At 51.0% G+C, this 26,466-nt stretch overlaps 13 protein-coding genes across 13 annotated transcripts; 6 read left to right on the forward strand and 7 right to left on the reverse strand.

The window, feature by feature from the left end:
- Nucleotides 1–1,187: 1,187 nt before the first annotated feature.
- On the reverse strand, nt 1,188–2,007 carry derA (putative ER-associated proteolytic system protein Der1; the record flags this gene model as incomplete). Its single annotated transcript, XM_046090667.1, has 2 exons — nt 1,188–1,748; nt 1,819–2,007. The coding sequence occupies 2 exons, from the start codon at nt 2,005–2,007 to the stop codon at nt 1,188–1,190; spliced, it is 750 nt and encodes a 249-aa protein (XP_045946642.1).
- A 742-nt stretch (nt 2,008–2,749) lies between these two features.
- On the forward strand, nt 2,750–3,418 carry CSE4 (histone H3 family protein; the record flags this gene model as incomplete). Its single annotated transcript, XM_046090668.1, has 2 exons — nt 2,750–2,942; nt 3,072–3,418. 2 exons carry the CDS (start codon nt 2,750–2,752, stop codon nt 3,416–3,418), a joined length of 540 nt encoding a protein of 179 aa, XP_045946643.1.
- A 1,340-nt stretch (nt 3,419–4,758) lies between these two features.
- Nucleotides 4,759–6,224, reverse strand: LDX57_008948 (uncharacterized protein; the record flags this gene model as incomplete). The annotated part of the gene is made up of 2 exons (XM_046090669.1): nt 4,759–5,600; nt 5,663–6,224. The coding sequence occupies 2 exons, from the start codon at nt 6,222–6,224 to the stop codon at nt 4,759–4,761; spliced, it is 1,404 nt and encodes a 467-aa protein (XP_045946644.1).
- A 594-nt stretch (nt 6,225–6,818) lies between these two features.
- LDX57_008949 (uncharacterized protein) lies at nt 6,819–7,775 on the reverse strand (the record flags this gene model as incomplete). Its single annotated transcript, XM_046090670.1, has 1 exon — nt 6,819–7,775. The coding sequence occupies one exon, from the start codon at nt 7,773–7,775 to the stop codon at nt 6,819–6,821; it is 957 nt and encodes a 318-aa protein (XP_045946645.1).
- A 400-nt stretch (nt 7,776–8,175) lies between these two features.
- On the reverse strand, nt 8,176–9,360 carry LDX57_008950 (uncharacterized protein; the record flags this gene model as incomplete). Its single annotated transcript, XM_046090671.1, has 1 exon — nt 8,176–9,360. The coding sequence occupies one exon, from the start codon at nt 9,358–9,360 to the stop codon at nt 8,176–8,178; it is 1,185 nt and encodes a 394-aa protein (XP_045946646.1).
- Nucleotides 9,361–10,427: 1,067 nt separating this feature from the next.
- Nucleotides 10,428–12,189, forward strand: LDX57_008951 (putative hydrolase, alpha/beta fold family; the record flags this gene model as incomplete). The annotated part of the gene is made up of 6 exons (XM_046090672.1): nt 10,428–11,210; nt 11,264–11,424; nt 11,484–11,564; nt 11,636–11,759; nt 11,814–11,942; nt 11,998–12,189. 6 exons carry the CDS (start codon nt 10,428–10,430, stop codon nt 12,187–12,189), a joined length of 1,470 nt encoding a protein of 489 aa, XP_045946647.1.
- A 187-nt stretch (nt 12,190–12,376) lies between these two features.
- On the reverse strand, nt 12,377–13,083 carry loc1 (the record flags this gene model as incomplete). The annotated part of the gene is made up of 3 exons (XM_046090673.1): nt 12,377–12,517; nt 12,585–12,734; nt 12,796–13,083. The coding sequence occupies 3 exons, from the start codon at nt 13,081–13,083 to the stop codon at nt 12,377–12,379; spliced, it is 579 nt and encodes a 192-aa protein (XP_045946648.1).
- A 431-nt stretch (nt 13,084–13,514) lies between these two features.
- Nucleotides 13,515–13,709, forward strand: LDX57_008953 (uncharacterized protein; the record flags this gene model as incomplete). Its single annotated transcript, XM_046090674.1, has 1 exon — nt 13,515–13,709. The coding sequence occupies one exon, from the start codon at nt 13,515–13,517 to the stop codon at nt 13,707–13,709; it is 195 nt and encodes a 64-aa protein (XP_045946649.1).
- Nucleotides 13,710–13,939: 230 nt separating this feature from the next.
- On the forward strand, nt 13,940–14,338 carry LDX57_008954 (putative NADH-ubiquinone oxidoreductase B14 subunit; the record flags this gene model as incomplete). Its single annotated transcript, XM_046090675.1, has 2 exons — nt 13,940–14,068; nt 14,219–14,338. 2 exons carry the CDS (start codon nt 13,940–13,942, stop codon nt 14,336–14,338), a joined length of 249 nt encoding a protein of 82 aa, XP_045946650.1.
- A 685-nt stretch (nt 14,339–15,023) lies between these two features.
- On the reverse strand, nt 15,024–15,737 carry RPC19 (DNA-directed RNA polymerase core subunit RPC19; the record flags this gene model as incomplete). Its single annotated transcript, XM_046090676.1, has 4 exons — nt 15,024–15,157; nt 15,308–15,384; nt 15,464–15,555; nt 15,624–15,737. The coding sequence occupies 4 exons, from the start codon at nt 15,735–15,737 to the stop codon at nt 15,024–15,026; spliced, it is 417 nt and encodes a 138-aa protein (XP_045946651.1).
- Nucleotides 15,738–19,438: 3,701 nt separating this feature from the next.
- Nucleotides 19,439–20,959, forward strand: LDX57_008956 (uncharacterized protein; the record flags this gene model as incomplete). Its single annotated transcript, XM_046090677.1, has 2 exons — nt 19,439–19,644; nt 19,735–20,959. 2 exons carry the CDS (start codon nt 19,439–19,441, stop codon nt 20,957–20,959), a joined length of 1,431 nt encoding a protein of 476 aa, XP_045946652.1.
- Nucleotides 20,960–21,927: 968 nt separating this feature from the next.
- Nucleotides 21,928–23,023, reverse strand: rrp36 (putative pre-rRNA processing protein; the record flags this gene model as incomplete). The annotated part of the gene is made up of 2 exons (XM_046090678.1): nt 21,928–22,800; nt 22,856–23,023. The coding sequence occupies 2 exons, from the start codon at nt 23,021–23,023 to the stop codon at nt 21,928–21,930; spliced, it is 1,041 nt and encodes a 346-aa protein (XP_045946653.1).
- A 565-nt stretch (nt 23,024–23,588) lies between these two features.
- On the forward strand, nt 23,589–25,466 carry LDX57_008958 (NIF domain protein; the record flags this gene model as incomplete). The annotated part of the gene is made up of 1 exon (XM_046090679.1): nt 23,589–25,466. The coding sequence occupies one exon, from the start codon at nt 23,589–23,591 to the stop codon at nt 25,464–25,466; it is 1,878 nt and encodes a 625-aa protein (XP_045946654.1).
- Nucleotides 25,467–26,466: the final 1,000 nt, after the last annotated feature.

Consider the following 26,466-nt stretch of genomic DNA (forward strand, 5'->3'; position numbering starts at 1 on the left):
TCGTCTCTCTCATCGTCATCCAAGGGATCCCTTTGCACCAGCCATGCTCGTGGGTCCCTTGACCTCTGCTTACCATTGTCCATCCCCACAACCCAGAGGATATTCTTGGTTCCCAGCCCAGACAGCGGTGATCCCTTTAGCCGAGATAGGGAAATTATCTACCAACAAGAAGCGTCCAAATGCCACGTTGGCCATCCCAGAGACTCGGGCCACGCAGGATGATGTATGCCCTTGCAAGTTCTCACGACTCGGGCACGCGATTCGCCGAGATTGGCGGAGTGCAAGGCGACCAAATTCCCTAGCCACCTTTTTCTCGATATACGGTCCACGCTACAGGGTACAGAGTGAGATCCAAGCCCAGTGGCGCCTAACTACGTAATACGCTCACGTCCCTGCGATCAATGATCCGTCACCGGGGATGTTAGGGATGACGTCGCATCAACGGTGCACTGACAGTTCGACCCTCTCCGGGGTGCTAAGAAGTCTGAGTACTGGCTGATCGTCATAGAGACAGGCATTATGCTGTCGGAGTGTTGGATTATTTGGTCTAGGCTGCAGAAATCAATCCAGAGGGCTGAATTGATATCCACCCGTGCATCGATACGATGGAACGATTGGTCTATCTGAATCATAAATAGAATTAAGGTAAGACGGGCTTTAGCGGTCGTCCCATGACATGTGCTGAAAGTAAAGCTGGCCCGAAGATGATCCTTCCTTCTGTGTTGTTCCTCTATCCGTTCATTGCAGCTCGAAATGGTGTCGATCTCAAGTCTTTTCAAATCTGAGCAACCTGGCTTCTTCCAACCGCTGCTGAATCCCGATTTCCCCCACAAGGGATCAATCTTGTGGACTGAGTCGAACCACGCTTTTCTTGTCTTTCACAATCCTTCTCCGTTAAAAGCAAGATCACGCAGTCAAGTTTAACCACGGATTAGGGCGGACCTTCAAAGTAGGCAGATCTTCGAGTCCACGTGCTTAGGACGCTAGATCGCAGACGCCTGTTCTGTTTTGTTCTAAATCCGAGAACCTCTTCTTGGGGTATATGCTGTGTGGGAAAAAGAAATAAAGGGGTCTCCTTAAGTAGTGTGGGCGGAGTTACGCTTCCGAGGTGACTGACTGACACGAGGTAGATAGATGTAAGGGGCGCGGAGTAAGGTTGATGCAGGGGGGGGGGGGGGGGGTAAAATTCATCGAACTTCCGGGGCCGCTGCAGCCGCCAGATCACGGTTGAAGTTCGCCGTGTCGGTTCCTCGCGCATCGCCGGTGCCAGCTCTAGAGTCAAAAAAGCGCATCCACCACCCAGGGGGATCGAGGGGACGATGACCGCCGTGAAGGGAGGGGTAAACGTCATTGAAGAAGTACCAGACATGGCCGACAACCACCCCGCAGATCTCGTCCTTGGGCACAATGCCGTGGACGACCAGGCTGAATGCCATCAAGACCCAAGGGAGATATGGGGCCGTGAAGACCAGCATGCCCAGGAAGCTAAGGCGAGTGTCGGGGTTTCGCCGACTCCAAATGTAGACCAGGCTCGAAGACAGCGCGGTGCCGAGGAATGGGAGGGACAAAAACGGCGACAGCAGGAGCAACGAGGTCATTGCGTAGAAAAGCAGCCACGAGAAATGGGCCGGAGAGCGACCCGACGTCTCCTCTAGCAGGCGCGAATACCGCTGCAGGAAGAAGATGTGGAAAAGTAAGTCCAGATTCAGCGGGCCGAAGTATAGAAAGGTGGTCAGTAGTCGCCAATACTGCGGGATGATTAGCTTTTCCCTGCCTTCCTCCTGTCCCATTCAACACGGAAGCTTAAGTGAGACATACCTGGGATTTGACGTAGACGGCTCGAAAGCTGTAGAACAGCTGGAACGGAGTTAGGATATGGCACTGCACCAAGACAGACGTAGCCACGGTCGCCACAGTCCACCATCGAGTCACGGGAGGCATCTCATAGAACCATTGCTCCAGGGGGAGTTGTCCGGCCTGCCCCCCGTTACCCCAGATGGCGGCCATTCCGTCGGTATCTAGTAGATGTAGATAGGAGCTGCGGGTCGCCAAACAGACGACGATCAATAAAACCGCTCAAGCAGACCAACGATGCGGGTGCGGTCAGGCGCGGAGCGGATGAGAGAATGCGAAACTGGCGTGAGAGGGGACGTGACAGATAAGGACTGCGACTTGTTTATATTTCTATGGCCATCCGGAATCTCGAGGAACAAGTGACAAACAAGCTTGAGGAGTAGTTGAAGGTGGCCTTTTCCACTTTGGGCCCGACCCCATGTCATGTCCGTCTCACGTGCCCTGACGCGCGCTTCCGCGGAGACACGCGCCACGCGCCGGGGGTCGATATCGCATTGCCCGCTGGAAGCTCTTTTCTCCCAGCCACCTCGAATATCGGCCCCCTCCCCCCCTCTTCTCTCCCCTGGTGGTTCCCTTCGGAGAAGTTCTTGTCTGTATGCTGACGGTGCATCTCTAACGGCCCTCCCAACTGGAATTGGACGGTCAATTCAATTGCAATCCTCAGCCAAAACAAAAATAAAGAAGCATTGTCGATCCGAAGCTTCCTTCTCCACTAGCCGGAAATAAACAATCTTCATCCACCCTCGTTACGTGACAGAGACCCAGACTCAATTATCAAACCATCTTCGACCCGAGTGAAACCGCATAATCGTCTGCTCTCCGCCTCACTGGTATCGCGATACCAGCTCCCTTTCCATCCAATTGGTATCCCACATCACCCCAAACACCGGTTACCATGCCCCCAAAGACAGGACGCGGCCGCAAGATAGCTTCGGCCCCCCGAGCACAGGCTAGCGCCGGTCGCGTGGAAAAGGAGAGTCCAGCTGCAGGCCCCTCCAAAGCGGCCGCATCGCCGGCGACCCGAGGCGGGCGCAAATCGAGAGGAGGCAAGCGACCGGCGACCTCGCCTCGGAAGTCCAATGTTCAACGTACGTGCTCTGCCTGTGCGCATACACACAAGTCCAATTACCGGCCTTCAATGCTCGCTTCCCCCCAACCAGCATCTTGTATCTGTCCTAAGTAAGTAACTTATAACTAACACTTCTTCACTACCACAGCCGGTGACCCCACCCCACACGGCCGCGTCCGTCGCTACAAACCCGGAACGGTCGCCCTGAAGGAAATCCGCAAATACCAACGCACCTACGACCTCTTGATCCAGAAGCTCCCGTTCGCCCGACTGGTGCGCGAGGTCGCGCTCGAGCTGCTCCCTGCCGACGTGGGCTCCGAGTTGCGCTGGCAGTCGCATGCCATCCAAGCCCTCCAGGAGGCTGCAGAGGCTTTCCTAGTCCACCTTTTCGAAGACACGAACCTGTGCGCCCTGCATGCGAAGCGTGTCACGATCATGCAGAAGGATATTCAACTCGCGAGGAGAATCCGTGGTGTCTGGGGTGGTTTGGGCTGATTCTAACTTCGTGAAACCGACCATATGGAAAGTGGAACATGCTGAGAAAGCAAGCCGAAAGAAAAAAAAAAGAAATAATAACCCCAAAAAAATACACAACGAACCGAAAAAAGGAGGACCACCAGCTATGAAACGCAAATATGGGAAATACTCCATTTCACAAGAACCCGTTGAAACTTGAAAGTCTCATAACATACTATAATTCCATCAGTTCATTCTGAAACCCCGACTCACTGACTCACTTACTCATACCCGACTCAAGGAAGATCTAGTTTGAGTCACATGGCTTGTTGATTTGGTGTAACAGGGGTACCGGCGTATTTGGGGAAAGGACGGAGTTCATTCAGTTCACAGCAGAGGAAGTCTGGTTCGAATCTGCTTTTTCATTGCTCGATGTTTGATTGTCTGTCTAGTCTACTTGTCTAATTGAGTGATTGTTTGATTGTTTCCTTTCGTTGCTTTGGTTTCCCGATGCCATGGCTCCGGGATGTGTTTGATGAAGCGAAGTCTTATCTTCTACCTTTTGCGTTGTTTTGTAAGATAAGTCTAACTAGTTATGTATTTCCTGCTGCTACTATACAGTATACAAATACAATGAACGGGAGTTGGTCTATTTCGGATGATGCATAAGATCTGAATATTCATTGACACGGTAAGTATAGCAACGACTGGCCATCGCCTAGCTGAGGGTTTTGGTCTAGTTAATGGATGTAGTAGTAGTTCACGGTGTTGTTTGTCTCGTGGAGTGGTGTGATATTGTACTAGATTTACCATAAGATTGATTGTGGTTTGCGAAGAGCTCAACCCAAAAAATATATATGCCCTACTTATGCGGAATCAACCATCTACAAAAAAAACATATCATCAGGCCGTGAATGGACAACAGCCAGACATAACTTCGGACAACTAACTACGGAGTAGTCAGTGTGAGATGCCAATAGACTGCTTATTTCATTATTTATTTTTCTATCCTCCTCCGCCCCCCCTTCAACACAAATCCTCTCCGCTATATAGGATAAGTGAATCACCAATATAATCACACGTAGATATAAATGAAAGATCCGAAAAAAAAGCAGTCTAGAAAGAACCTCCCATTACACCCTTCCCACCGAGCCCATTTTCACATGTCTTGGAAATATCAATTGCGCCACCCTACACCGTAGACACTAAGATGGTATCATGAACTGAAGCCCTATAGACACACACCAGTACAGGGAAAGAAAGAGAAAGAAAAGCCAGAAGAAAATGCAAAGATAGAGCAAATCAAAAAGATTGAAAAAAAATCAGAAGGAAAAGGCCACCACCCCATCCATCCACCTCCACTTCCACTCATACTCGTATCAAGTGGATCTTTTCAAGGCTGGCGGCAATCCCATCATCACGCGATGGCCTTCTTCACGGACACCCATTGCTTCCTCATTCTTGCCTTGTCGCTCGAGGGTCTCAGCTAGCATTTCGTCCGTGACGCTGACCCAGAGTCGGTCGTTGGCTTTCTTCGCCATTGCGCGACCAGCGCGGGCGCTCTTCTCGGCCTGCTCGCCAACCACGCCGCGGAAGTACTTCCAGCTCATGAAAGTGAGGGTCATGCAGGTGATCTGGCTGTTGCTGATAGCCGTGGCGGATTGCAGGGCCTGTTGCAGGAATTGTTTCGTTTGAATGGTGGAGTCGGTCTGGACGGTGGCGCAGACGAGATAGTAAGCGGCTTGGATGTACTTGTTAGGGCTGCCCTTGCAGAATGACTCCACGGTGGACAGAATGGTTGGGAGTTGGTAATGAGCGGGGTGGGTTGGCTCGCGGATGATAAGGACGGTGTTGAGAGAGGCGAGGATGGCAATGTCGCGACAGGGGTCGTTGCGTGCGGCCTTGCTTTGGAACGATGCCAGCGAGAGGGATGGTGACTGGAAAGCCCCAAGAGCGGTCTGCAGATCCCCAGTAGCCTGGGCGATCGTGCCGCCCGCGTACTCTATCAAGCATTGAATTGTATTGGGAAGACCTTCGCCCAGCTTGTGTGCTTCCTGTCGTAGCTCGTTCAGCGCCTTGCTCGCTAGTTCCCAGTCCGTACGACTGCACGCAAGGAATACCTGCTGGAGAAGCAGATTGCAATACAAAGTTCGGCGCCATTCAACACGTCTATTGGCGTTGACCATCGACTCGGTGATATTTTGTGGCGATTTGAAGCTCCCTATATAACATGCTAAGTATCTTGTCTGATCAAATCATGCCGAGAGAAAGATAGAAACCAACCTTGAATCATGCGTATTCCTTCATGAAGGAACTTTTCTGCCTTGCGGCCATCGTGTGAGTTCTTGCAGCTCAGAGTCACGGAACTGAGGAAGTAGCAAAGCCCGTAGAGGTCATGCTGTGGTAGCCAGTTGAAGCTCAAAAGTAGCGTGCCACTTTGAACTTGAAGGATATCGCCCGTGTCGATGGAAGAGGGGCCCGCCGATTTGCCGTTCAGGGGAATGGAAAATGATCCGTCAGCCCGCCAGTTTGGGTCGTTTAACCTCTCATCCATCATGTCTTGCAGGATTTTCAGCTTATGGGAAGATTGGTTGATATCATATTCGAGAAGGCTGCAGCAAATGTCGACCATTTGAACCAGGGTCGTCAACTGTGGGATATGGCGCAGCTCGTCGTTGAGTTGGTGGCTTCGTGCTATCGCCACGGCACGTTGCGCCTGCTCGATGGAGTCGAAACTGGTCCCCTGTTGCAAGTGGGCCAAGGCCTCGATTACGGCTGCCATCGAGGAAACAGCTTTGTCGCCATTGCGATTGGCCATGTTGGCAATCTTATGGAGATGCTGCATTGCTGAAACCGAATCTTGGTGGGAAAGGGACGACAATGAGAGAGACACTCGGAGAAAACGGAATGCGTATTCCCAGGCAGAATGGCGATACCTTGGTCGGTTAGTATATAGTCCAGTCCCCAAAAGCTGGGATGTAACTTACGCTTCTACGTCCTGAATCATCCCATCCACAGCTTTGAACGAGGCTTTTGGGTTGGTCTTGTGCAGCATCCGTGCCAAAAGATGCTGCATACTGTACTTGAGATCTAACATGCGATTCTACATCTCTGTAAGTGTGCTTGATGTCTAAAATGCGTTGAGGTAAATGCAAAGCGTGACTCACCCGTTCACACAGATCAATCTATCCATTAGCAGGGAACATGAGTCAGTAATCTAGTTAGAGGGACGAAGGGCAAAAACGTTAGGTCAGTTGAACGTACCCCTTTACTCAAGGCGGTCTCTGCCTCAAGGTCGTTTTCCGTCTCTTCAAACAGTATTCGAGAATACCGAAGCCGGACAAGGGCTTCGACGCGCGGTTGTAACCTCCAATTCTTTCAAAGTAACCGAGAAATATTAGCCGGAGACAATCCATACAAGTCCGAACCAGGAAGAGAGTCAACGAACCTTGAGCACAGCCTCCAGACAACCGAGACCGGAGGCAACTAATTTATAGTATTCATCCACCTCCATCTCACGCCTCATCAATGCGACCGTTGTCCCGTGACCGTGGGCTGCGTTAAGATACTCGTCCGCCATGGCCAGCAGCAATACCTGGTAATCTATGGCCGATTTTGCCGGCTTCTGTGCAGTTTGCGGGGCCGCGGGGCGTGGCATGTGTTTCTTTGGGGCCTGCTTTTGCTGCATTTTTTGTTGCACGTCCGGCGAAGGAGCTGGAATCAACACCTGAGGTATGGGTTTCGGCGATGGCGCTGGGGGAGTCGCGGCGATAGGGTTGGGCCGGGCTGCTGTCGGGGGGTTGGACGGAGGCTGAGTGGCATTTCCAAGCGGTTTACTGGCTTGGTCATCACTGGGAGCAGCACTGGGAGTGGTATGGTACGTTGATTGGGGTGTAGCAGCGGTAGAAAGTACTGGCGAATTGGTTGTTGGTTGGGGTTGGGGTGCAACGGCAGCAGTCGAAAGCGCGGGAGAATGGGTGATACTGGGAGCGGAAACTGCGGGTTGTACTCCATATTGAGAGGGCGTGCGTGAAGTGAATGAGGATGGGATCGGAGGGAGAGGCTGCTGGAAGATATCAGACGGATTCACATATTGCGGTGGCTGTGCCGGCTGTTGTTGCGGTTGCTGCTGCTGCGGCGGTGGTTGCGGCGGCGGTTGGGGTTGAGACGGAGGTTGATGGGACTGTTGACCGTATGACTGCGCATAAGGCGAGTATGTCGGGATCATGACCTGGGGATAGACCACAGGCTTGCCATAGGAGTATGGCGAAGGTGTTGAGGGGGCATTGTTATACAGTAGCTGCTGCGGTTGAATGGTCTGCTGGTGCGGCGGGAGATTGGAGGGCTGCTGCAGGTACTGCGAGGGATACTGGCCGTTATGTGCTGAATAGTTCATCGCCCCAGGATGCAGATGATGCCCATGAGCCTCTTGCACTCTGCGAGTCCTGGGAATTAGAAGTAAAGCACTGGCTTTGGACACGACGAGGTGAATTGTTGCGCTTCGACCATCTGATCATCGCCCTTTTCCGCTTCCGTTTCGGATCGGAGAAACCCGCGGGCGGTCAGCAGATGATTCAGCAGTGCTGCATAACTAACTTAACTATTAATGCATTATCTGACAGAGTACGGAGTATACGAGACATGAAGAATGAATGAACGAATGCATGATGATCACACAGCAATACAGTACATATCTAACAGAGCCAAATTCCCTCATGTATCAGTCCTATACCGGAAACGCCAAGCTGAACCTGTCATCGAAAGCCATTCTTATACTTCCATTAAAGTCATTGGTGTCAAATCATATTGATCGAAGAATACAGCTGACTCATCGACTGATCTTGAATGCCGTTGTTGAGGATATCCATGTCCAGGTTTGGAGCATTGGGGAGGGGTGGGTGCTCGCGGACGGTCCACGGACAGAGTTCACTGCAGTTATCCACATCGATCAAGTTCTCCGCAGGGTGAATCCGTTGCGCAGCCCACGTTTGGTCGGGAATAGGTGATGGGCCTCCGAGACATCGTTCGGTCCAGAAATAGTACGTAGCTTGCTCAGATCCCTGATCGATCCGTAAAGGCTGTTTGCGAGGGCATTTCAGGGTGGAATTGCAGGTGTTGCAGACAGAGATTCGTTTGCACGAGGTACAGAAGCTGTCGTACTGGCGACAAATAGTGGTCTGACAGACGCTGGACAACCATAGGTCGACGGATCGATGGGCGCATCCAAATCGCGGCGTCATGTATTCTTCTTTGCCAAGCTGCCCGGACCCCGTAGATAGATGATATTCGGTTTTGATCATGAGCTGGTCATCCTCACCCAGCTCGGGGAATATGTCGACTTGCAGCTGCGTCGTCCCGTAATTCTCATTGCAAGAATGCCAGCAGAAGCGTTCTTGGACCCCGGTTCCAAACTGAGCTTCTAAGATTGCCACTGAATTCCGGCGCATTTTGAGCAGATTGATCAGGTCTAACTTGTCGGCGAAAGTCAGCTTCTTGCATGGGCACAAGTCGACGATGCCGCCAAGAGAGCCTAAATTACAAGCTCTCTCCTCGGGCTTTCTCTTCAGCTCTCTCGATGGAAACGAGCTCCGCGGATGAAGCTTCAGGCATTTGGAACAGGCGCGCCATTTGCTGGTTTCGAGCAGATTGACGAACTGCCAGCGCGGCGTCACAAAGTTATGTCCATTTCGGTAGTGGTGGAACAACGGCGCGAAGTCTCGGTTGAAGTGGAGGGATTTTGAGTCCAGAATGGTAGCGGATATGGCGTGCATGCGTTTACAGGTGAGGGCCAGACAAGCTTCAGGCAAGACTGGTAGGTGCGAAATGATCTCTAGAAGCAACTCGGTGGGTAATTCGAGAAGATGGCACCGTCTAGAGGATTGGACCTCTGCACTCTGCTCCTCTTCCTGATTGCGAGTCCAACGGTTCATTTTGGAGATGATCTTGAGCTTCTCTCCGGCACGACGCAGCCCATAGGCCATTTCGATTGCGAAGTTGGAGGATTGACCGCGAAAGGGACCGGAGAATGCCTTTTCCAGTTGCTTCCAGCGCCTCGAAGCTTTCGAATTGCAGTCTTCCAGAGGAGATTGACAATAACTCATGAGTGAAATGAAAACCAGCTTGCTGCCTGCTGGCTCTGGGGTTTCATGGTGTATACAAATACTATGGACGGGGAGACCGCGTGACAAAGGAGCATCATCGAGAGAAAAGAGAAAACCCAAAGGTTAAGAGAGGAGGGCTATGGCCGGCTGAAGTAGTAGTTCCTGGCATACGGGCAGAGTCTTGCACGCAAACGGAGCACGCGCCAGGGTCACAGTGAGGTCGATGTTATCAGCATTACCGGCATTACCTGACGTCGTAGCGGCTTCCTTCGTCATTGAGCTAAAAACAACTCGCTTTTTAAGTTCGAGGCCAGTGCATGAAAACCGCATCCATACGAGGCACGTCTAATAATTCTCCTGGTCGATCTTCAGAAAGCGGATCTTTCATCCAGCACGGCTTTCCTCGAGCGTCGATGTCGACGGAGCCATCCGGACGAATTCATCCTACAGTGTCCTTCCGCATTCGGAGAAAGAGTGCCGCATCAGGCGGCGGGTCAGCAACCGGGGGCGCTCGATCCACGGAAAGGGACCATGGCTGCTGATGGTCGGTCCGTAAGGGAGGGTGGAAAACCGGACGTGCCTACTGGAAGCACTTTGGGGGAGGGAACGTGAGCGCCATCAAGTGACTCGTCCATGGACGGCATCCCATGACATGCTGAGCTGCCTGAGGCTGCCATGGGCGGAGCTGAGATAAGCAGCGATAAGAACGCGATAAGAGGGTGCTTATGTCATGGGCGTCCCGATCGGGAGAGATGCCGAGGCACATGCGATTTGACATGTTTTGTCGATGCTGAAGGTTTGAGAAAAAATAGAACAGGCAAGTCAAAAATTGTCGCTCGTCTCCTTGCCTCATCTTCATTATTCTCCCCGCTTCCCTCTCTTTCTCTCAGGCTCTTGGAGAGGGGGATCACTTGTCGTACCTTCTTCCCAATCGACATCGACCTCTGATGGCTTCCGCAGAAATCTCAGCCGGTATCTTCAGCTCATTGTCTATTCCGCTCCTGGTCTCGGGGCTGCTCGCCATGGGCCTGCTTTCGTGGCTTCGACCGAGTGGACGGGTGTCGTTCTACCATTCGAAAGACAATGGTCTGCTGCTGGCAAAGAAGGCCGGCAAATCCGGTGCCAAAGATCAGATAACGCTGACGGATCTTTGCCGGACTGCCACCCCGGCGAAATGCGACCTGAATCCGTTTCTCTTCAATGGTCATTTGCAGACGGCATGGACAACGGTGAAGCATGATCCCGTGCCGGTATACTACAAGCGCCGGGTCTTTGAGGCGGAGAACCCGACCTTTAGCGGACATTTCGCCATGGATATTGTGGTAGATCCATATGAAGCTCCCAAAGAAGGTCCTCTCACGGATCCAGAGAGAAAGTACACCCAGCCGTCCGGTCTACCGGAGCGTACCTCGTTTTTTTCCGAGGACGAATTCACTGCCTTGCCCTCCGATGATACGAAGCCTATGCTGGTGGTTCTCCATGGCCTAAGCGGTGGTTCCCACGAAATCTACTTACGACACATCGTTGCGCCCTTGGTTGCTGATAAGAGCTGGGAAGCCTGCGTGGTCAACTCCAGAGGCTGTGCTCAAACCAAAATCACAACTGGCGTGCTCTATAATGCACGAGCTACGTGGGACATTCGTCAGGCCGTGAAGTGGCTGCGCAAGACATTCCCCAACCGGCCTCTGTTCGGAATCGGGTTCTCCCTCGGTGCCAACATTCTTACTAACGTAAGTCACTTCTCATGTGCGTATGAAATCTATTCTAATTTGTCCTTGTATAGTATCTGGGAGAAGAAGGCGAGTCTTGCCAGCTGAAGGCTGCCGTTATCTGCGCAAGCCCTTGGAACTTGGAAATCAGCTCTGTCAATCTGCAAAGTAGCTGGATCGGACTCGAAGTATACAGCAAGGTCATGGGTACCAGCATGAAGCAGCTTTTTGAACAGTAGGGTCACCCAGATCAGTTTTCCTCTCCTGCTACTTGACTAACCCTAAGACTGTCAGGCATGTGGAGGAAGTCTCTAAGAATCCTCGGATCGATGTTGAAACGGTGCGGAAGATCACTTACTTGCATGAGTTTGATCGGTAAGCAGTCACCCCGACTTTATGTCGAAAGGATTTCTTGGGGCCTCTCGCTGAATTTTCGATTTCACTAGGGCCTTGCAATGTGCACTTTGGGGTTATCCCACGGAAGGTGCTTACTATCGCGATGCCACCTCCACCGATTCAATGCTTAATATCAAGATCCCATTCTTTGCGGTCCAGGCCGAGGATGACCCGGTGAGCCACAAACATGTCCTATTGGCAACGTGCACCATATTCTGACTTTAGTAGATCGCCTCCGTCAAAGCTTTGCCGTTCCAGGAGATTGAACAAACCCCCTACGGTGTCATGATGACCACATCGTGGGGTGGCCATCTCGGATGGTTCGAATATGGAGGCGAAAGATGGTTTGTTAAGCCGGTCAGTTACCCACTATCCCTTCGCTGCCTGATTCTATACTAAACACCCTGAGCAGGTAACCAACTTCTTGAACCTCATGGCCAAGGAAATCGACCATGAAGCCCCGTTGGTGGTTCAGAATCCAGAAAACGTACCCTGCCATATTCAGAGTCATCCTGGACCCGGCAAGGACCTTGACACGGCACCCAAGCCGAGCTTCAACCCCGTCCACCGCAAACTATCTCTGAACATCTTCCCATCAAACTAGAATCTATCACCCCCGAAATATATGTTACTAACTTCAGATTGGACCCTCGAGATCATGATGCAGCGATATTCGTCATGAGTTGTCATTCATGTCACTGTTCAAAAGCATAGACCAGATGGAAACGCCAGACCCCTTCTAAATACATAGACTTGGTATAGACAGAATAAACTTTTTTTTACAAAACTCTTCAAGCAAATGAAACGCTCTTTCTCTTCCCCTTGGACTTGGACTTCGAGGCCGCCTCGTCGGCTTTGGGAGCGGCCTTGGTATCTTTCTCAGAATCGCCCTTGCGCTTCCGCTTCTGGCGAATCGACTGTTTGGCATCCTCCTGTTTGATTTCGTTAGTGACCACACTGTGACCTAGGTTTTGGAGTGATTGCACTCTGTATACGCACCAGCTTGGATTTCTTCTGCGCCTGCCTGGCCTCGGCCTCCTTTCTTCTCGCCTCCCTGATTTCCTCCATTTGGCGCGCCTTCATGAGTTTCGACTCGATTTGACCTTCCTTCTCAGCATTCACCATAGCCAGGATAGTGGCCATGCCCTCCTATGAATAGATAGCCATATCAGCACCAAGATTTGGATCACCAAGAAAAACCCTAACATACCTTATCATCGACGAAAGTCTTTCCCTTCTTCTTTCCCTTCGGTTTTACCACTCCGACCGGCGTAATCGTGTTCAGCTTGGGTAGATCCAATTCGGCTTCCGAGTATTGCTTCTTCTTGGTCTTCTTCAACAGCGACGGTTCCGTGCGGGCCTTCGCCTTGACTTCCTGTGGCGGCGGGCGCTTGACATTCTTCTTGCTGATCTTGGTTCCAGACGAGAGGGGCTTGCCCTTCTTTGCGTCGCCTCCCGATGAGGACTTTCCTTTCGCCGAGGGTTTGGTCGGCGCCATTGTGCTGTTGCGCGGCGGAAATCAACGGTGGGTGAAGATATTCGAGGATGTGAAAGTCCCCGCGAAGGACTCGAAAAATCGATAGAACAGAAGCAAGATAATGAAAGACGTATGAGTTCTTCTCAAACTCACAACCACAATAGATGCAGATCCAAAAGATAACAATACAATCCAGCGCAAGATCTAGAACTGAGACAGCCAGGAAAAGATCGCAACAGGAGAGAGGAAGAAATTTTTTGGAACAGGCAGGCGGTGAAAGGGACCGCTCCGCCCGCGCATTTCATCGTCGCGCTAACCCGAACTGATGCCGGAAGGGAACGTCGACTTTCCTCCTCTCCAGCGATCTTCTTCCATTGACTCCCTCCCTCCTCCCCCTCCATCAATCTGCCATTGCTCAACCCGCATCGGCCTGCGGATCTCTCACCGTCACCATGACCATCAACCCTACCTACCTCGCGCAGCGCACGCGCTCCTGTATGTCCCTCAACCCCGTGCCCGCCAGCCTCTCCCCCGGCGTGGTCCGACCTTTAGAAATTGCCGCGATGTCAATGGCCGAGAACCCAGAGCTAATTGCACCTCGCTCCCAACAGCCGTCAACTGGGGTGATGCCAGATATCGTGTCCTGAAGTCCTACAGGGAATGGCTGAGAGCGGTTAGTGATCTCAATTCTTCGCTCGCGGGACAGTTCCTGGGGTCGCTCGATCGGACCTGATATGGACCATATCATTGCCAATTGCCTTTTCCGAGCTGGAAACTCGACCTGGAATGGACTTCCCGTGGCTGCGAATTTTAAAGCAAGCCAGCAAGCTGACCGTTAGCAACATCTTTGAACATATAGTCCCCGGAGATCCAGACCATGTACTCCTTGAACATCCCCGTGTCCGCCATTCGCACCAAGATCCGCCAGGAGTTCGAGAAGCACCGATATGTGAAGCAGCTGGGCGTTGTCGACGTGCTGCTGTTCCAGAGCCACTCCGAGTTCCAGGTGAGCTAGACCAGACCCTCGACTTCTCGAATCCATTGCATGTCGGCGCAATAGCTCGGACGATGTCCAATGTTTCTCTCTCTCCTTGCTACGGACCAGCACCTACATGGGAGTAACATGAACCTATTCTAACTCATCCCGCCAAACCAGGAAACCCTCAACTTTTGGAAGCAGCTGTCACATGTGATGAAGTACTTCCGGCCAGAGGAGGAGCCCGGTGCCCGTCTACCCCCCAACTTCATCTCGGGCTTCTTGGAAGGCCGCAACTAAAATGAAACTGTGTTCTATTTCCTCTTTTTTCTTATTTTTTTTTTCTCGTTGGACCTCCGCAGTCCTGCGGACTGGGGCGATAGAAAGTGTTATGTAAATATTGTCGGTCTAGCTAACGTCAGGTTTTTCCTTTTTTTGATATCGTTGTATAGGAAATGCTGCTGAGTGGTTTCCGTGTAGTCGGGCTGTCATTGTTTGTAGCTGAATGCAGCAGTCCAAGGTCTCTGTTAATAGGTGTTTAGACAATCAGGCTCGTTTTCGACAACCGTATATATGCGATCTCGGTCAAACAAGCAGAAGCGCAACCCGCACAGCGCGTTCTACCTAGTCATTCAACCCTCGATAGCAATAGTAGAGCATAAGCCTCAAGGCTCTCCTAACCGATCCAGTCAATCTGTGATAGAACCTGAAGACTCGCCGAGAATAACACCCTACATCTAGAGATTACTCGAAGTATACAAACCAAACACCTAGAAACCGCAGCCCCAACCCCCAAAGCATACGCTGCAAGTTATACACCTCAAATAAAACGAATTCTATAACCCCAAATGCTAAGTTGCTGACCGGGCCTAAAATGCATAACCCATAACAGGAACAAAAAAATAGATATACATACATACATGTAACATAACGCCATATAGAGCTTTTTAAAGAAGGGAAAGAAAAGAAGAGCAAATTCACCATACTACGAGGTCATTCTATCCGCCTCGGCAGCCTTGAACGTATTGCGCGCAGTAGTGAACTTATCCGCCACGACATCGCAGAGGTCCATCAGCGACTCTAGGCCGTTTTCCAGAGCTTCCACGGCGGTTGTTGAGTCTGGTGAGGAGAGAAAGGGGCAAGTTAGTATGGATTTTGGGATGGGGATGTCATGCACAGAGATAAGCGGCAATCGCAATGTATTGCAATACATCGGCAACGCAAAGCAAAGCAGACAAGGAAACGGAAACGGAAAAAAAAGTCCCATACCGTAAGTCTGAATGCGAAGGTTCATTTTCGTCTCCGAAGGATGAGGGATAGTATATCCGCAGAATTCAACCTTGGGGCTTTGTTCAGAGAAAGCAAATGTCAGCTGATCCCATCGCAACAGATCTAAATATGAGATAGAAAAAGAGGCAGACGTACTTCTTCATGATCGCATAACGGAGCGCATTTCCCAACGTATGGCCCTCGCCTTCGAACTGGAACGAAGCGGCGGTTTCGGTAGCACCGGGGAGCTGGAAGACCGTCAAGTTAGCCAAGGGTTCATGTCTCAGAATGGGGGTTGAGCAAAAGGTCAACGAACCACAATGATCCGCTTCTCCTCCATCTCCAACACCTCGTCTTGCTCGTAGTGGTCTTCCGGGGCCGCGGCGTCCATCATGGACTGGTCCTGGTCTTCGTGTACGGAGGAAGGCATTGTTTGCGCGGCGATTGAGTTTCTGTAGGGCAGTCGGAAGGGCGACAACTGGGATCTCGAGATCGAAAGGTTGAAATAAGACTTGTAGAGCGAATGCAAATCCCGTCGCAAACCTTCACGGGCTGAGGGGAAAAAGTTGAAAAACGGTTATCGATAGACGCCTGACCGCCTTCAGTGTCGGAGGTCTTGGCATTTTGCTGCTTTGGTGGTAGGCCTGAGGCAGCTACATTAGTAATCCCTCGATGTTTGGAGCTCTCCGTACGAAGTAGACTCTGAATATGATATGCCTATAGGGAGTTGTTTGCTGCTCCCCGATCGTGACTGCCAATGAGAAAATTGATACAATGGTTCCGATCGTAAGACATCTGGAAACAGTTACTCCCGTATGTCTTTGACCACAGGGCTTTGTTGGAACGAGACTCTGCCCCCAGCACCGATCGTCGCTTCCCCCAGTGATTACTGGTTAGTAGCTGCTATTATTATCGTAAGACACCAGACCAGGCCATTATTTTGGCCCTGACCCTAGGAGAGCCCGAGACCGACCCATTACGAAGGATGATTATTGTCGAACGACAAGAAAGAAACAGGTTAAGTTGCATCCAACAATGACAGCCCTCCCGAAGATGTCGATATTAATATCAACGTTCCCCATCAGTATCACAGACACAGACGCTAAGGACACTAGCGATGCAAAGAATAGAATCATGGACAGCTCTGAAGCTAGCCTGCTGGGAAGCTTAAAAAAATTAATATTGCGATCGGCCAGGACCAGCTCGCTTGACGCAAAGACCACCTTTCCGTCCACATGGGAATTGAAGGGTGAGTCTGTAAGATGAGTTAGGGTTTAGCCTTAAGGAGGAGATGATGATGATGCCAATCTCCGTACTTAAGATTATGATTTATGGTAATGATTATTATTAGCAATTTGTCCGTGCAGAATACCGTTTTGAACCTTAGATGGTCAATCGTCATCAATTCCACGCATACACGGCTCGGGATGTTCACTACGGAGGACAAAGGACTTGCTCGCAGGGATTCGACTTCCTTGTATGGATAACCATTAGGGTAGCATCCCTGCTTAGGATAAACTGACGGTAATATCTTCGCAATGTAGTCCTCGCCGGGTTACGAGTCAGTCACAAAGAATGCGACCGGGTTAATCTCGCTCCCATAACGCGATACTACCCTGAGCAGCAATTTACGGAGTAGACAAGTACTATTTAATATCGTGCAGGGCAGCACATTGGATATGGAATCCAAATCCAAACCACGGAACTCGAAATCAATAATTTCAGCACGACCCATAAAACTAGTGGTTCGTCTCGGGCAAGTCAGTGGCAGCTGGTCCTGGATTTGCAAGGAACACGCGTGGGCCCGCCGAGGGGGATATGATCTGTTGGAGATTGGCAGATTGGCGCTGCAACCTCGACCGGGATCGCAGGAGATTGATTATGGATTGGCATGGAACTATTCCAGTATTTACACAGTAGTTGCTGTAGATAGTAAGACCTGCCATCCTCGTTGTTTGCATGGAACCATCAGGGACATACCTACTCCGTAAGCTGATTTCTCGCGAGATGTCATCACTAGATTCGTGATTAATTAACGGTACCTGATAATCTGACTATCATCCATTAGGTCTCCAGCCCTCCCGGCACGAGGACGCTTGGATCTAGTCCGGTCGATGGGATTTCGTGACTCGCGATAGATTAAAAGGGAAGTCTTGGGGCAGACTTGGCGGACTATACGGAGTATGATGGACCACAGACCAGGAGATTTACCTGTGAGGTAAAGCACACCTGCCAACGTGGACATGGATCATATTACGATGAATCATTTCCGTTCATTATCTGTACTGTATGTAGTTCTTTACCATGCGAGGGTTGACCCGCATCGGGGTCTGTCACAAGGGGGGAGGGGGGAACCCTCGAGACAATCGATCCACTTTCCGCGCGACGAGCACGAAGATCGATGCATGCGATAGCAGACTCTGTATTGATTTCTGGCTTCTGAGTTCTGAAGTACTCAAGGCTGTGCGCACGTACTTTTTGGGGGTTGACCGGGGAGAGGGGACGATTTGGCCCCGACCAGCGAGCGATGTGAATCAGATTATCCCAATGGACTATTGTTTCCCGATTCCACTGGTGAGGGAGGCGGGCGTCACAAAATAAAAGGTCACACAAGCGTCGCATCATCGAGCGGGCAGAAAGTCAGAAACGTCGCATGTCTCAGCATCTGCCAATCAGGGCGGGGGCCGGGCTCCACCTCGCCGACTATCTGACTTTTCAGGAGTTTCAGTTCTGATTTGATTATTTGTTTTACTTTTGTTTTCTTCCGTTTGAATTCTGATATTATTATTATTTGATTCTTACCGATGTTCGTTCCAGACGGTTCATTATTAATCCCCTCCCCTCCCCATGCATTTGCAGCCCAACTGAGCTGTTCTCTCGGTACTCATAGGCATACTCTGTTAGAAATATCCTGTAGTCCTCCGTACCTCCGTCGACTAAGGCGTCTTATTCTCCGCCTGGGATGCTTACCGGCCCTCAAATTGATTGATCTGGTTGAATCGGATTGGAAGTGCCCTGTCTGACTCCATCCTTTGTCCCACTGCCGTCTTTTTTTATTATTTTTATTTTTGTTTTATCTTGTCTTATCCGTATTATTCAATTGGATTATTTCTTTTTCGGTCCCTTGCCATACTTACAGTTCATCCGTACTAATAATCCTCCCCTCCTCCCATCTACTCCCGTCAGCGCTTCTTCCTCGCTTTCCTTTGTTTCCTCTTTTTCTTTCTTTTCTTCCTTTTCTCTCCCCCTCCCTCTCTTCCTCTCTCTCCCTCTCTCTCTCCTCCCCTCCTTTCGGTCCACCCTCCCCGTTCAGGCTGCCTGCGTGTCACTGGGCCAGGCATCAACGAGATCCCGGTCCATTTCGCTCGCTTGTTCGCTCTGGATCGTTCTGCCAGTCTGACCGACCTCTCAGCGTTGTCACACTGCCGCCCACCAGCCTTAGTTAACCGCTTGTTCCAAGTATCCGACCACGCCTTGTCACAGCTGTCGGACCAACGAATCCGCCTGCTCGCCTTTTTGTTGGTCCCCCCTCCCTTACGTCTTTGCCCATAGAATCTCTTTTTTTTTTCTTGTCTAATTCCTTTCTTTGCTTTTGATTGTCACAGAACGAGGGGTTAATAAAAGAAATACAAAGAAACCAAAACCCCCTCCCAGTTGTACCCACCTGGACTGGTTTGGTTGGGAATCTCCTTCTCCAACTTGTTCCTCCCCTCCTCCACGATAGCCGCCCTCCCGCCGAGCTCTGTGACCCGCGCGCGCTTTTTTGATTCGGTCTCGCCCTCCCATTCCGACCGGAGGTCCGTCAACTCAGAAGCTTGATACCGGCTCTGCCACATACCGTTTGGCGTTGGCTGTTTCTCCCACGAAGCTTTGGGTGGCACAGTGAGACGACCACTCTAGAAGGGGTTTATATACGGGGGCTGTGTGAGACAACCCAGCGCTGTGCATGCAGGACCACTGGTGGCTTTCACTTCGTCCGAACCATTGTCCATCCCGCATCAACTCGACCACTTTGCGACCTGTCCATTTATATCAAGGAGCGCTTGTACTCCAGTCCCTTCGCTTTTCCGTCCCTTCTTTTTCTCATCCCTTATTTCAACTTGTTCTACGTTCTCCTTCGCTTCGGTTGTCATGATGTCGACCGCCGTTGCACCTGCCACCGCCGCTCCGTTGGCCTCTCCGCATATAAACCATGATCGAAGTCCGAAAAACTGCCCAACCCTTGCTCCTATGACCTCCAATCAGCCTAGCACCACCCCGCCTCGGCCGTCGGGTGCCTCTCGTGATGGATCCTCGACAAAAAGCTCTCCCGCCGGGAAGAAACAAACATCTCCGGCGTAAGCCACCAATTCCCCCCCTGGTCCGGTTTTGAAGATGGAGGTATCGGTGAAAGAGACTAACGAACCCTTTTTTCTCCCCTGTATTAGTTCTCAGAACGGAAGCAACCCTCCTAAAGTGATCGTCAAGAAAGAACCACCCTCTTCACCAGCGATGCAAACGCACTCTCGTCCCCGACCCCGAAAACTAGACCTTTCTACCAGTCTTCCGACTTCCGGAGGCCTGTCAGCGCGCCCCCCAGGCGGTCCCATGACCGCTCGAGAGGGAATCACCATGCAGAATGTCGGTATTGCTTGTTTGTCGCCCGGGTTTCAGACCCACGATCCCATCATGAGAGAACAACTTCAGCGGAGTTTGTCCGTGCGAGATCAACAGAGATCAATCATCGAGTCGCGGCTGAACAAGTCCGCCAAGGATGATGGGCCGGACGGCATCAAACCGTCCGAGTCGTCATTTGGGGTCCCCAAGACTGCCTCCTCCAAGAGGAGGCCGCCCCCCGGCTTGTCCATCGTCCCCCCGTCTGCCGCACAGTTCGCCAACGAGCGTGTCGTTCAATCCGCCCCGCTGAATCAGACCTTTACCGGAAGGCACCAGGCTCAGCCGTTAACCCGCCATCTCGTCAACCAGAGTCCGACACTGGGCTCGACCTCTCACATCCATCATGTCCCTGCCACCCAAACGAATAACCGTCTTCCACCACTGTCCGACGTCTTCGGGTCTGACGCATTGGGTCCCCGTGACCGAGAGGCGAACCGCCCCCCGTATTATCAGGGTGCATCTGGCTCGACGTCGTCTCAATCAAACAATCTGCCCCCCATGCCGTCCCCCCGGATTCCTGCCAGTGCCACGCAGGCCTCTAATCGGCCTCGAGAATACCGCTCCGCCGAAGAAGCTGTCCAGGAGCTTTCGGGTGGTCGGGAGGAGCTGTTGCCGCGCATAGTTCACTATGGAGGCCATCAACCCCCAACTCCGCCGTCGCCGCGTATCAACAATGGTCCCAAGTCCGCTATGGCTCATCCAGATGCTCGGCCTATGACGAACGCACACGCTCCTCCGCCACCTCAGCCCACGGTGTATCCGTCGGAGGGGACCGCCCGCCGTCGCCCTCGCAGTGAATACGAACAGGACAACGGAAGTCCCCCGTTGGGTCATGGTCCCGAGCCGCACTACCGACCCAATCCGGCTTTGGCCTCGGGCGCGGGCGCCACGTACGGGCCTTTCGGGGCAGGAAGAGACTCTCCTGAAACCCAACGGAGAAAGAAAGAGGAGTTTCTGGGCCTGTGTGCCAGAGCCTGGGATTTGTTTCATTCCTGAGCGGCTGTCAGGGTAAATATTATGCTGAGCCCGGCTTATATTGAACAGCACCAACAGTGCTGAGGGCTTGAAGTACAGAAGCTTACGGTATTTGGCAGTCTGACTCTCCTCTTGAGTTGGGAAGGATCTGCCTGGCGTTTGAACATGATGGATATGCACAAACAAAACAAAAATCCATGATTATCTATATGAACGGCATGAACAATATCTTCCGAATCCGGAGGGATAGTGGTTTATGCTTCTACTTGGGTCATTTTCTTTCCTTTCTTCTCCCTCCGCTCGTTCACCAACTCACTCATTCCCTCTTTGGTTGTTTTTTCCCTTTATTACTTATACCATATGCGACTGCAAGCTGGAATCAGCTTTGTCAGTTCCGCTTAACAAGGTGCTCGGCGTTTCTGGTTCGGGTTTTCGAATTTTCCAAACATCATGCCTCCAAGAGTTATGTCGAGATCTGTTTCTAGGGTTGTTGTCTTTTTTTCCTTTCTTCCGCACATTATTTTTTCGGCAGATCCGTTTTCTCTCTTGTTTATTTTCTTGTTAGGTCATTCGACCTCACATTGTTGTTTCTTTTTTATATCGAGGATACCATTTATTCGATTGCTTTCAGTTTTTGACATAACATCTTTCCTTGGACGATTGTGGATAAATGTCCCATCAGTTGTTTGGAGATCTATAATCTTTAGCTTTTTTGCTTAATTCTTTCTCTTTTCTGGACCGAGTTCGGCTATGATTTTATGGAAAGTTGAAGATGGTTTTAATACGAGGATAGTTAATTTCCGGCTCCTTCCTCGATTAATCGTGGGCCTGTTATTCTTCCAAATTGAGTGCATATATATTTCCATAAGAGTCATGCAGTTGTAGTAACAACCTTGTTTAGTGCTGGTGTCCTTAAGAAGTCATGATATTGGGGTATTTCAATGGAGAACTTGAGCGAGAAAAGAAAGACTACACAACCTGCAACCCTTTTATTCCATCCTCCGGCGTTTTCGTCCCTCACCATTAGCACCATCACCCATACCCCTTCGTTCCATGGGCATCTCCTTGCGCTCTTTGGAGGTCATCTTCTTCCGTCTTCTCTCCAGAGCCTTGGCCCGCTCCTTGGAGTTCATGCTCTCGTACTTCTTGAGCATGACCTGCTTCTTCAGATCCGACTTCTTCATATAGTAGGGGTTGCTCTTCTTTCCTTCGCTGATGAGTTGCTTCTCTCGTTTCTTATGGTCGGCCATGACCTCTCTCTCGCGCCTCTTGTTCTCCATGGCACGTAGACGATCGGAAGTAGACCGAATAGTGCGCTTTAGCTCCTCCTTCTCATTCACATTCTTGGTCTTCGCAAGCTGCTCCTTCAAGGCCTTGAGTTCGTTGGCACGGTATTCATCCAGAAAACCATACGCCTTCTCGGCAGCTTCCGTGTTCGACCGACCGCCTTGGTTCACGATCGTCGGGTCGAATCGTGGATCGCGAGATTTGGGGACAGAGGGGGGCTCGACAATTGTTCGTTTGCGGGAAACGGCCTTCTTGGACGACTGGATCATCGGAGCATGTTTGGACGATCGAGACGCCTTCTCGATGTCTTTCAATGCTTGCCGTTTCTGCTCGCGCGCCTCAAGGATCCGGGCCCGGATGTCGTCGATCGGCGAAGGAGTGGGTTCTTCGGTGGATTTGGAGGTTTTGGCGCTGCGCTTGCTTTTCGTGCCCAGGGATGCTTGCGCTTTGGCTAGGGCGCCGAAGGAGATGTTGTTGAGGGAGGCTCGTACGTCTTCTTTTCCGTCGTCGTCTTCGTCGTCTTCACTGTCGTCCGCTTCGTCTTCGCTTGCGTTGTCCGATTGGGAACCATCAGACTGGTGATAGTTAGCTTGTCGTGCGCTTGCACCAGCGAGAATTTGAGAGTCAAACCAGATTGTCCGCCCCCTCGGATCCGTCTTCACTTCCATCTTCCGAGTCTGATGCCTGCGAGTCCTCGTTCTGAACCCCGACCTCAGATGGCGCATCGTCGGAGTAATCCTCTTCATCCTCCTCTGGTCTAGCTCGCACCCGGCGATTGAGAAGTTCTGAAATAGGCATGGCTTCAAGGTCAACAGGGATACCCTAAAGAAAAGAAACCGAGAAATGCGACGAGGACTGCGGCGGTGAAGTCGGAGTTTGAAAAAAATTCAAGGATACTGCCGGGTCTTGAGGCGGTGAGGAAGGCGGGGTTTCTCTCACCAGCCGATCTTGACCGTTTTGGGTTCCGATTTGATGATATTTTGCCGTCCATCAGAACGTCTTGGTTGCCTTACCTTCACTCCTGCTCCTGAGCCGCTGTCCTTGCTCTTCCCCTGATCGCCTTCTCGGCATTCTTCTGGGATGTCTGTACCGTCCTGTATTTTTGTTGCATTCACTCGTACAGCTTTGACCTCCGCATCTTGTTGTCGCATATCTCGCAGGGGGGGTTCCTCCAAGGTACGTGCTTGCGGAATCTGCGCCACATTGTTCTACCAGATCGACCAATCGCTGACCCTTGCAGTTGATCTCTGTCTATACGGCGACTTCGATATCACGAGCCGAACCCTTATCGCTTCCCCAGGCCACTCCAAAGCAGCAGCCCACGATTTCGAGTGCGAGTGCGAACGAATCCTTAGACACAGGAATGGGAGCCCAAGGAGGCCCAAAGGAGAGCTTCTCCAGAGCCGGAGATCGACCGGGAAACATCGAATCATATGACGGGCCCAATGGCAACCATCCAAGGGCGGCATGGCGGCCGCATCGAGGACGTTGGAACCCAAAATCGGCTCCTAACCGAGAACCGGACAGGAGCGCCTCTCACACTCCTGAAAAAGCGAATGCTGGGAATTCGCGCAGGAATCGCAAAGCGCGCAATTTCAAGAATCAAGGACGACATTTGAATCCGGAAGCGCAGGCGTACGGATCGCAGGTGGAGCAGCCGTTTGCTTTCCCCGGAGTGCCATCGGCTTCGTCGCAAGCCTTTCCTTCTCAGATGTCTTCGAATACTACGGGATCCGCTCCGGAGTTTCCGTTAGATTTTCAAAATTTCAACGCGATGCCACCCTTCCCGGGATTTCCAAACCCTGCCGACGTCTTCAATGGCCAGGGATTGCAATTCCCGCCTTTCAACCCGTCGGACCAGCAGCAACAGTACCAATCATCTTTCAACACCCCGTCATGGAATGACATAAATAGCCCGGCGAACTTACTCCCGCCGATGCCTCCTCCAGCGTTCATGATGAATATGGGCCTACAGAACCCGGCAATGGCAGGGTCCATGTTCAATGGTTTTCCCTTCCTCCCCTTTGACCCCATGGCGCTCGCAAATGCCGGTTCCACGGGGGTTTTTCCTGCGATGCCCGAAGTCCCACCCGTAGAGGCTTCGCCGAGAGGCCAGAAAAAGAAATCGCCATCCAAAGCTCCTCGCCCTCCTTCGCCAAGCCGGGGCTACCTTGCGCAATCGTCGTTACCACCTGCCGGGTCTCACTCTCCCCAGCCTCTACTCATCATTCTTGACTTGAATGGCACGCTCATCTACCGAAAGCATCGGCGATTACCCCCGTCATTCGCACGGCGGGCCGGCTTAGAAAACTTCCTTGACACATTGCTGCGAGACTATAAAGTCATGATCTGGTCTAGCTCTCAGCCGGAAACCGTCGACGCCGTTTGCGATAAGCTCTTCCCCGGCGACAAACGAAAAGCGCTTGTGGCTGAATGGGGCCGGGACAAGTTCAACCTATCGGCCGACCATTACCGCGCCAAAATTCAGGTCTACAAAACGTTGGAAACCGTCTGGGCGGACTCGAAGGTTCAAGCATCTTATCCGGGCTCTCAGGGCAACAAGACCCGCTGGGATCAGACCAACACTATTCTGATCGACGATAGCAAACTCAAGGCAGTCAGCGAGCCGTATAATATCCTTGAGATCCCCGAGTTCACTAATGCCCCTGATGATCCTTCGATTTTCCCCAAGGTTCTTCGCGTCCTCGAAATCCTGACAAGACACGACGACATCAGCAAAGTCCTTCGGGACTGGCAGTCGAAATTATCCGGAAAGACCAACATCCTCGACCTCCCTTTCAATGGCAACACTATCGACCATCATTTTCTCGACACCACCCCCTCCTCCACCTCTTCCACCCAGAACAACCCTCAAGGCCAACAAACTCAGCAACAACACCCCCTTCCTCCACCTACGGGCCCTGAAGCAACCGCCCAAGCCCGCAAGGAGCGCCGCAAGATCCGCAAACAAGAACGCAAAGCGCGACAGAAGGAGCGCAAGTTCCGCAGCAAAGAAGAACCCCAGACCTCGTCGAGCGGCATCATCTCCGGCGGCGTGCCGCTACCAGCAACAGCAGTAGCAGGAGGAGCCACCGCGACGACGACGACGACAGCTACAACATCGTCATCCACTGAGGCAGATTATCCTTCTCCGGCTGCCGCGCGCTCACCATCCCCCGCGACGTCAACCGAATCCGAGAATTATCTATTAGATCGATTAGAAGAGTCGTTGAATGTTTGACCTAGAACAGAACAAGCTTAGACTTTCGTTGGACTTGGCTGCATTGATTATGATGACGGTTTTGCTTTGTTTTATTACTGACTCTGTACATTTGCATTGGTGCATTGGGCTTTTTTATTGATTGATTGATTGGTTGCACATATTCTGATCGATTCAGTCCAGTTCTTCTTTTTTTTGTGTATGTCCTGTTCTTTTGGACTTCTGATCTTCCTTTTTTCCTTCTGATTCCCGCACTCTTCATCCACCATTACCATTCTTCTAAATCTAGTCTGGGACTAGATCCGAACTGCTTTTGATCGCGACTTGACTTGACTTGTTGGAGACCGTTGGTTGGTATCCATGCATGCATGCATACATACAGCACATACACAGCACAGATAACCAGATACATACATACACTACATCCTAGATACCCCCAAAAGAAAGCACATTACGATGACTGTGACGCTATTGTTTGTTTAGTTTGTTGTTGTTGTAGTAGTAGTAGTAGATACGCGAATGTGATATCTCCCTGTACATCATAGGTATCAAAGGTCTGGGCACGGTGAAGGTATATATATCTACGATATCAAATAAAACATATTCATCTAAGACTGCTAAAAAGGATATTATCTTTATTTCTTTTAAGAAAAAAGAGTTTAAAAAAGACACATAACATAACACATTATTTGTCTACTGATTATCTATTTTTTAAAGAAAGGAAGAAAAAAAGAAAAAGACCTTTATTAGTGATAATCAATGACTGAACCTTGAGACTTACTTCCTCAGTCTTAATCTCTATCTTTGCACAGTCCCTATCTATCTATCTATAAGGATAATTTCTATTACTCAGTTGTTATTCGTATAATTTGAAACAACTGCATTTTCTTTTTCCCTAGCGACTAACCAAGAAAAGTAAGAATAGAGTAGATAACTATATAGATGAGAATGGATTGAGAATAGCAATATCAATATCAATACACACACACACACACACACACAGAATCAATTGTATTATACT

Source organism: Aspergillus melleus, assembly GCF_016097325.1.
Source record: "Aspergillus melleus strain CBS 546.65 chromosome Unknown contig5, whole genome shotgun sequence".
In the NCBI taxonomy this organism is placed as follows: domain Eukaryota; kingdom Fungi; phylum Ascomycota; class Eurotiomycetes; order Eurotiales; family Aspergillaceae; genus Aspergillus; species Aspergillus melleus.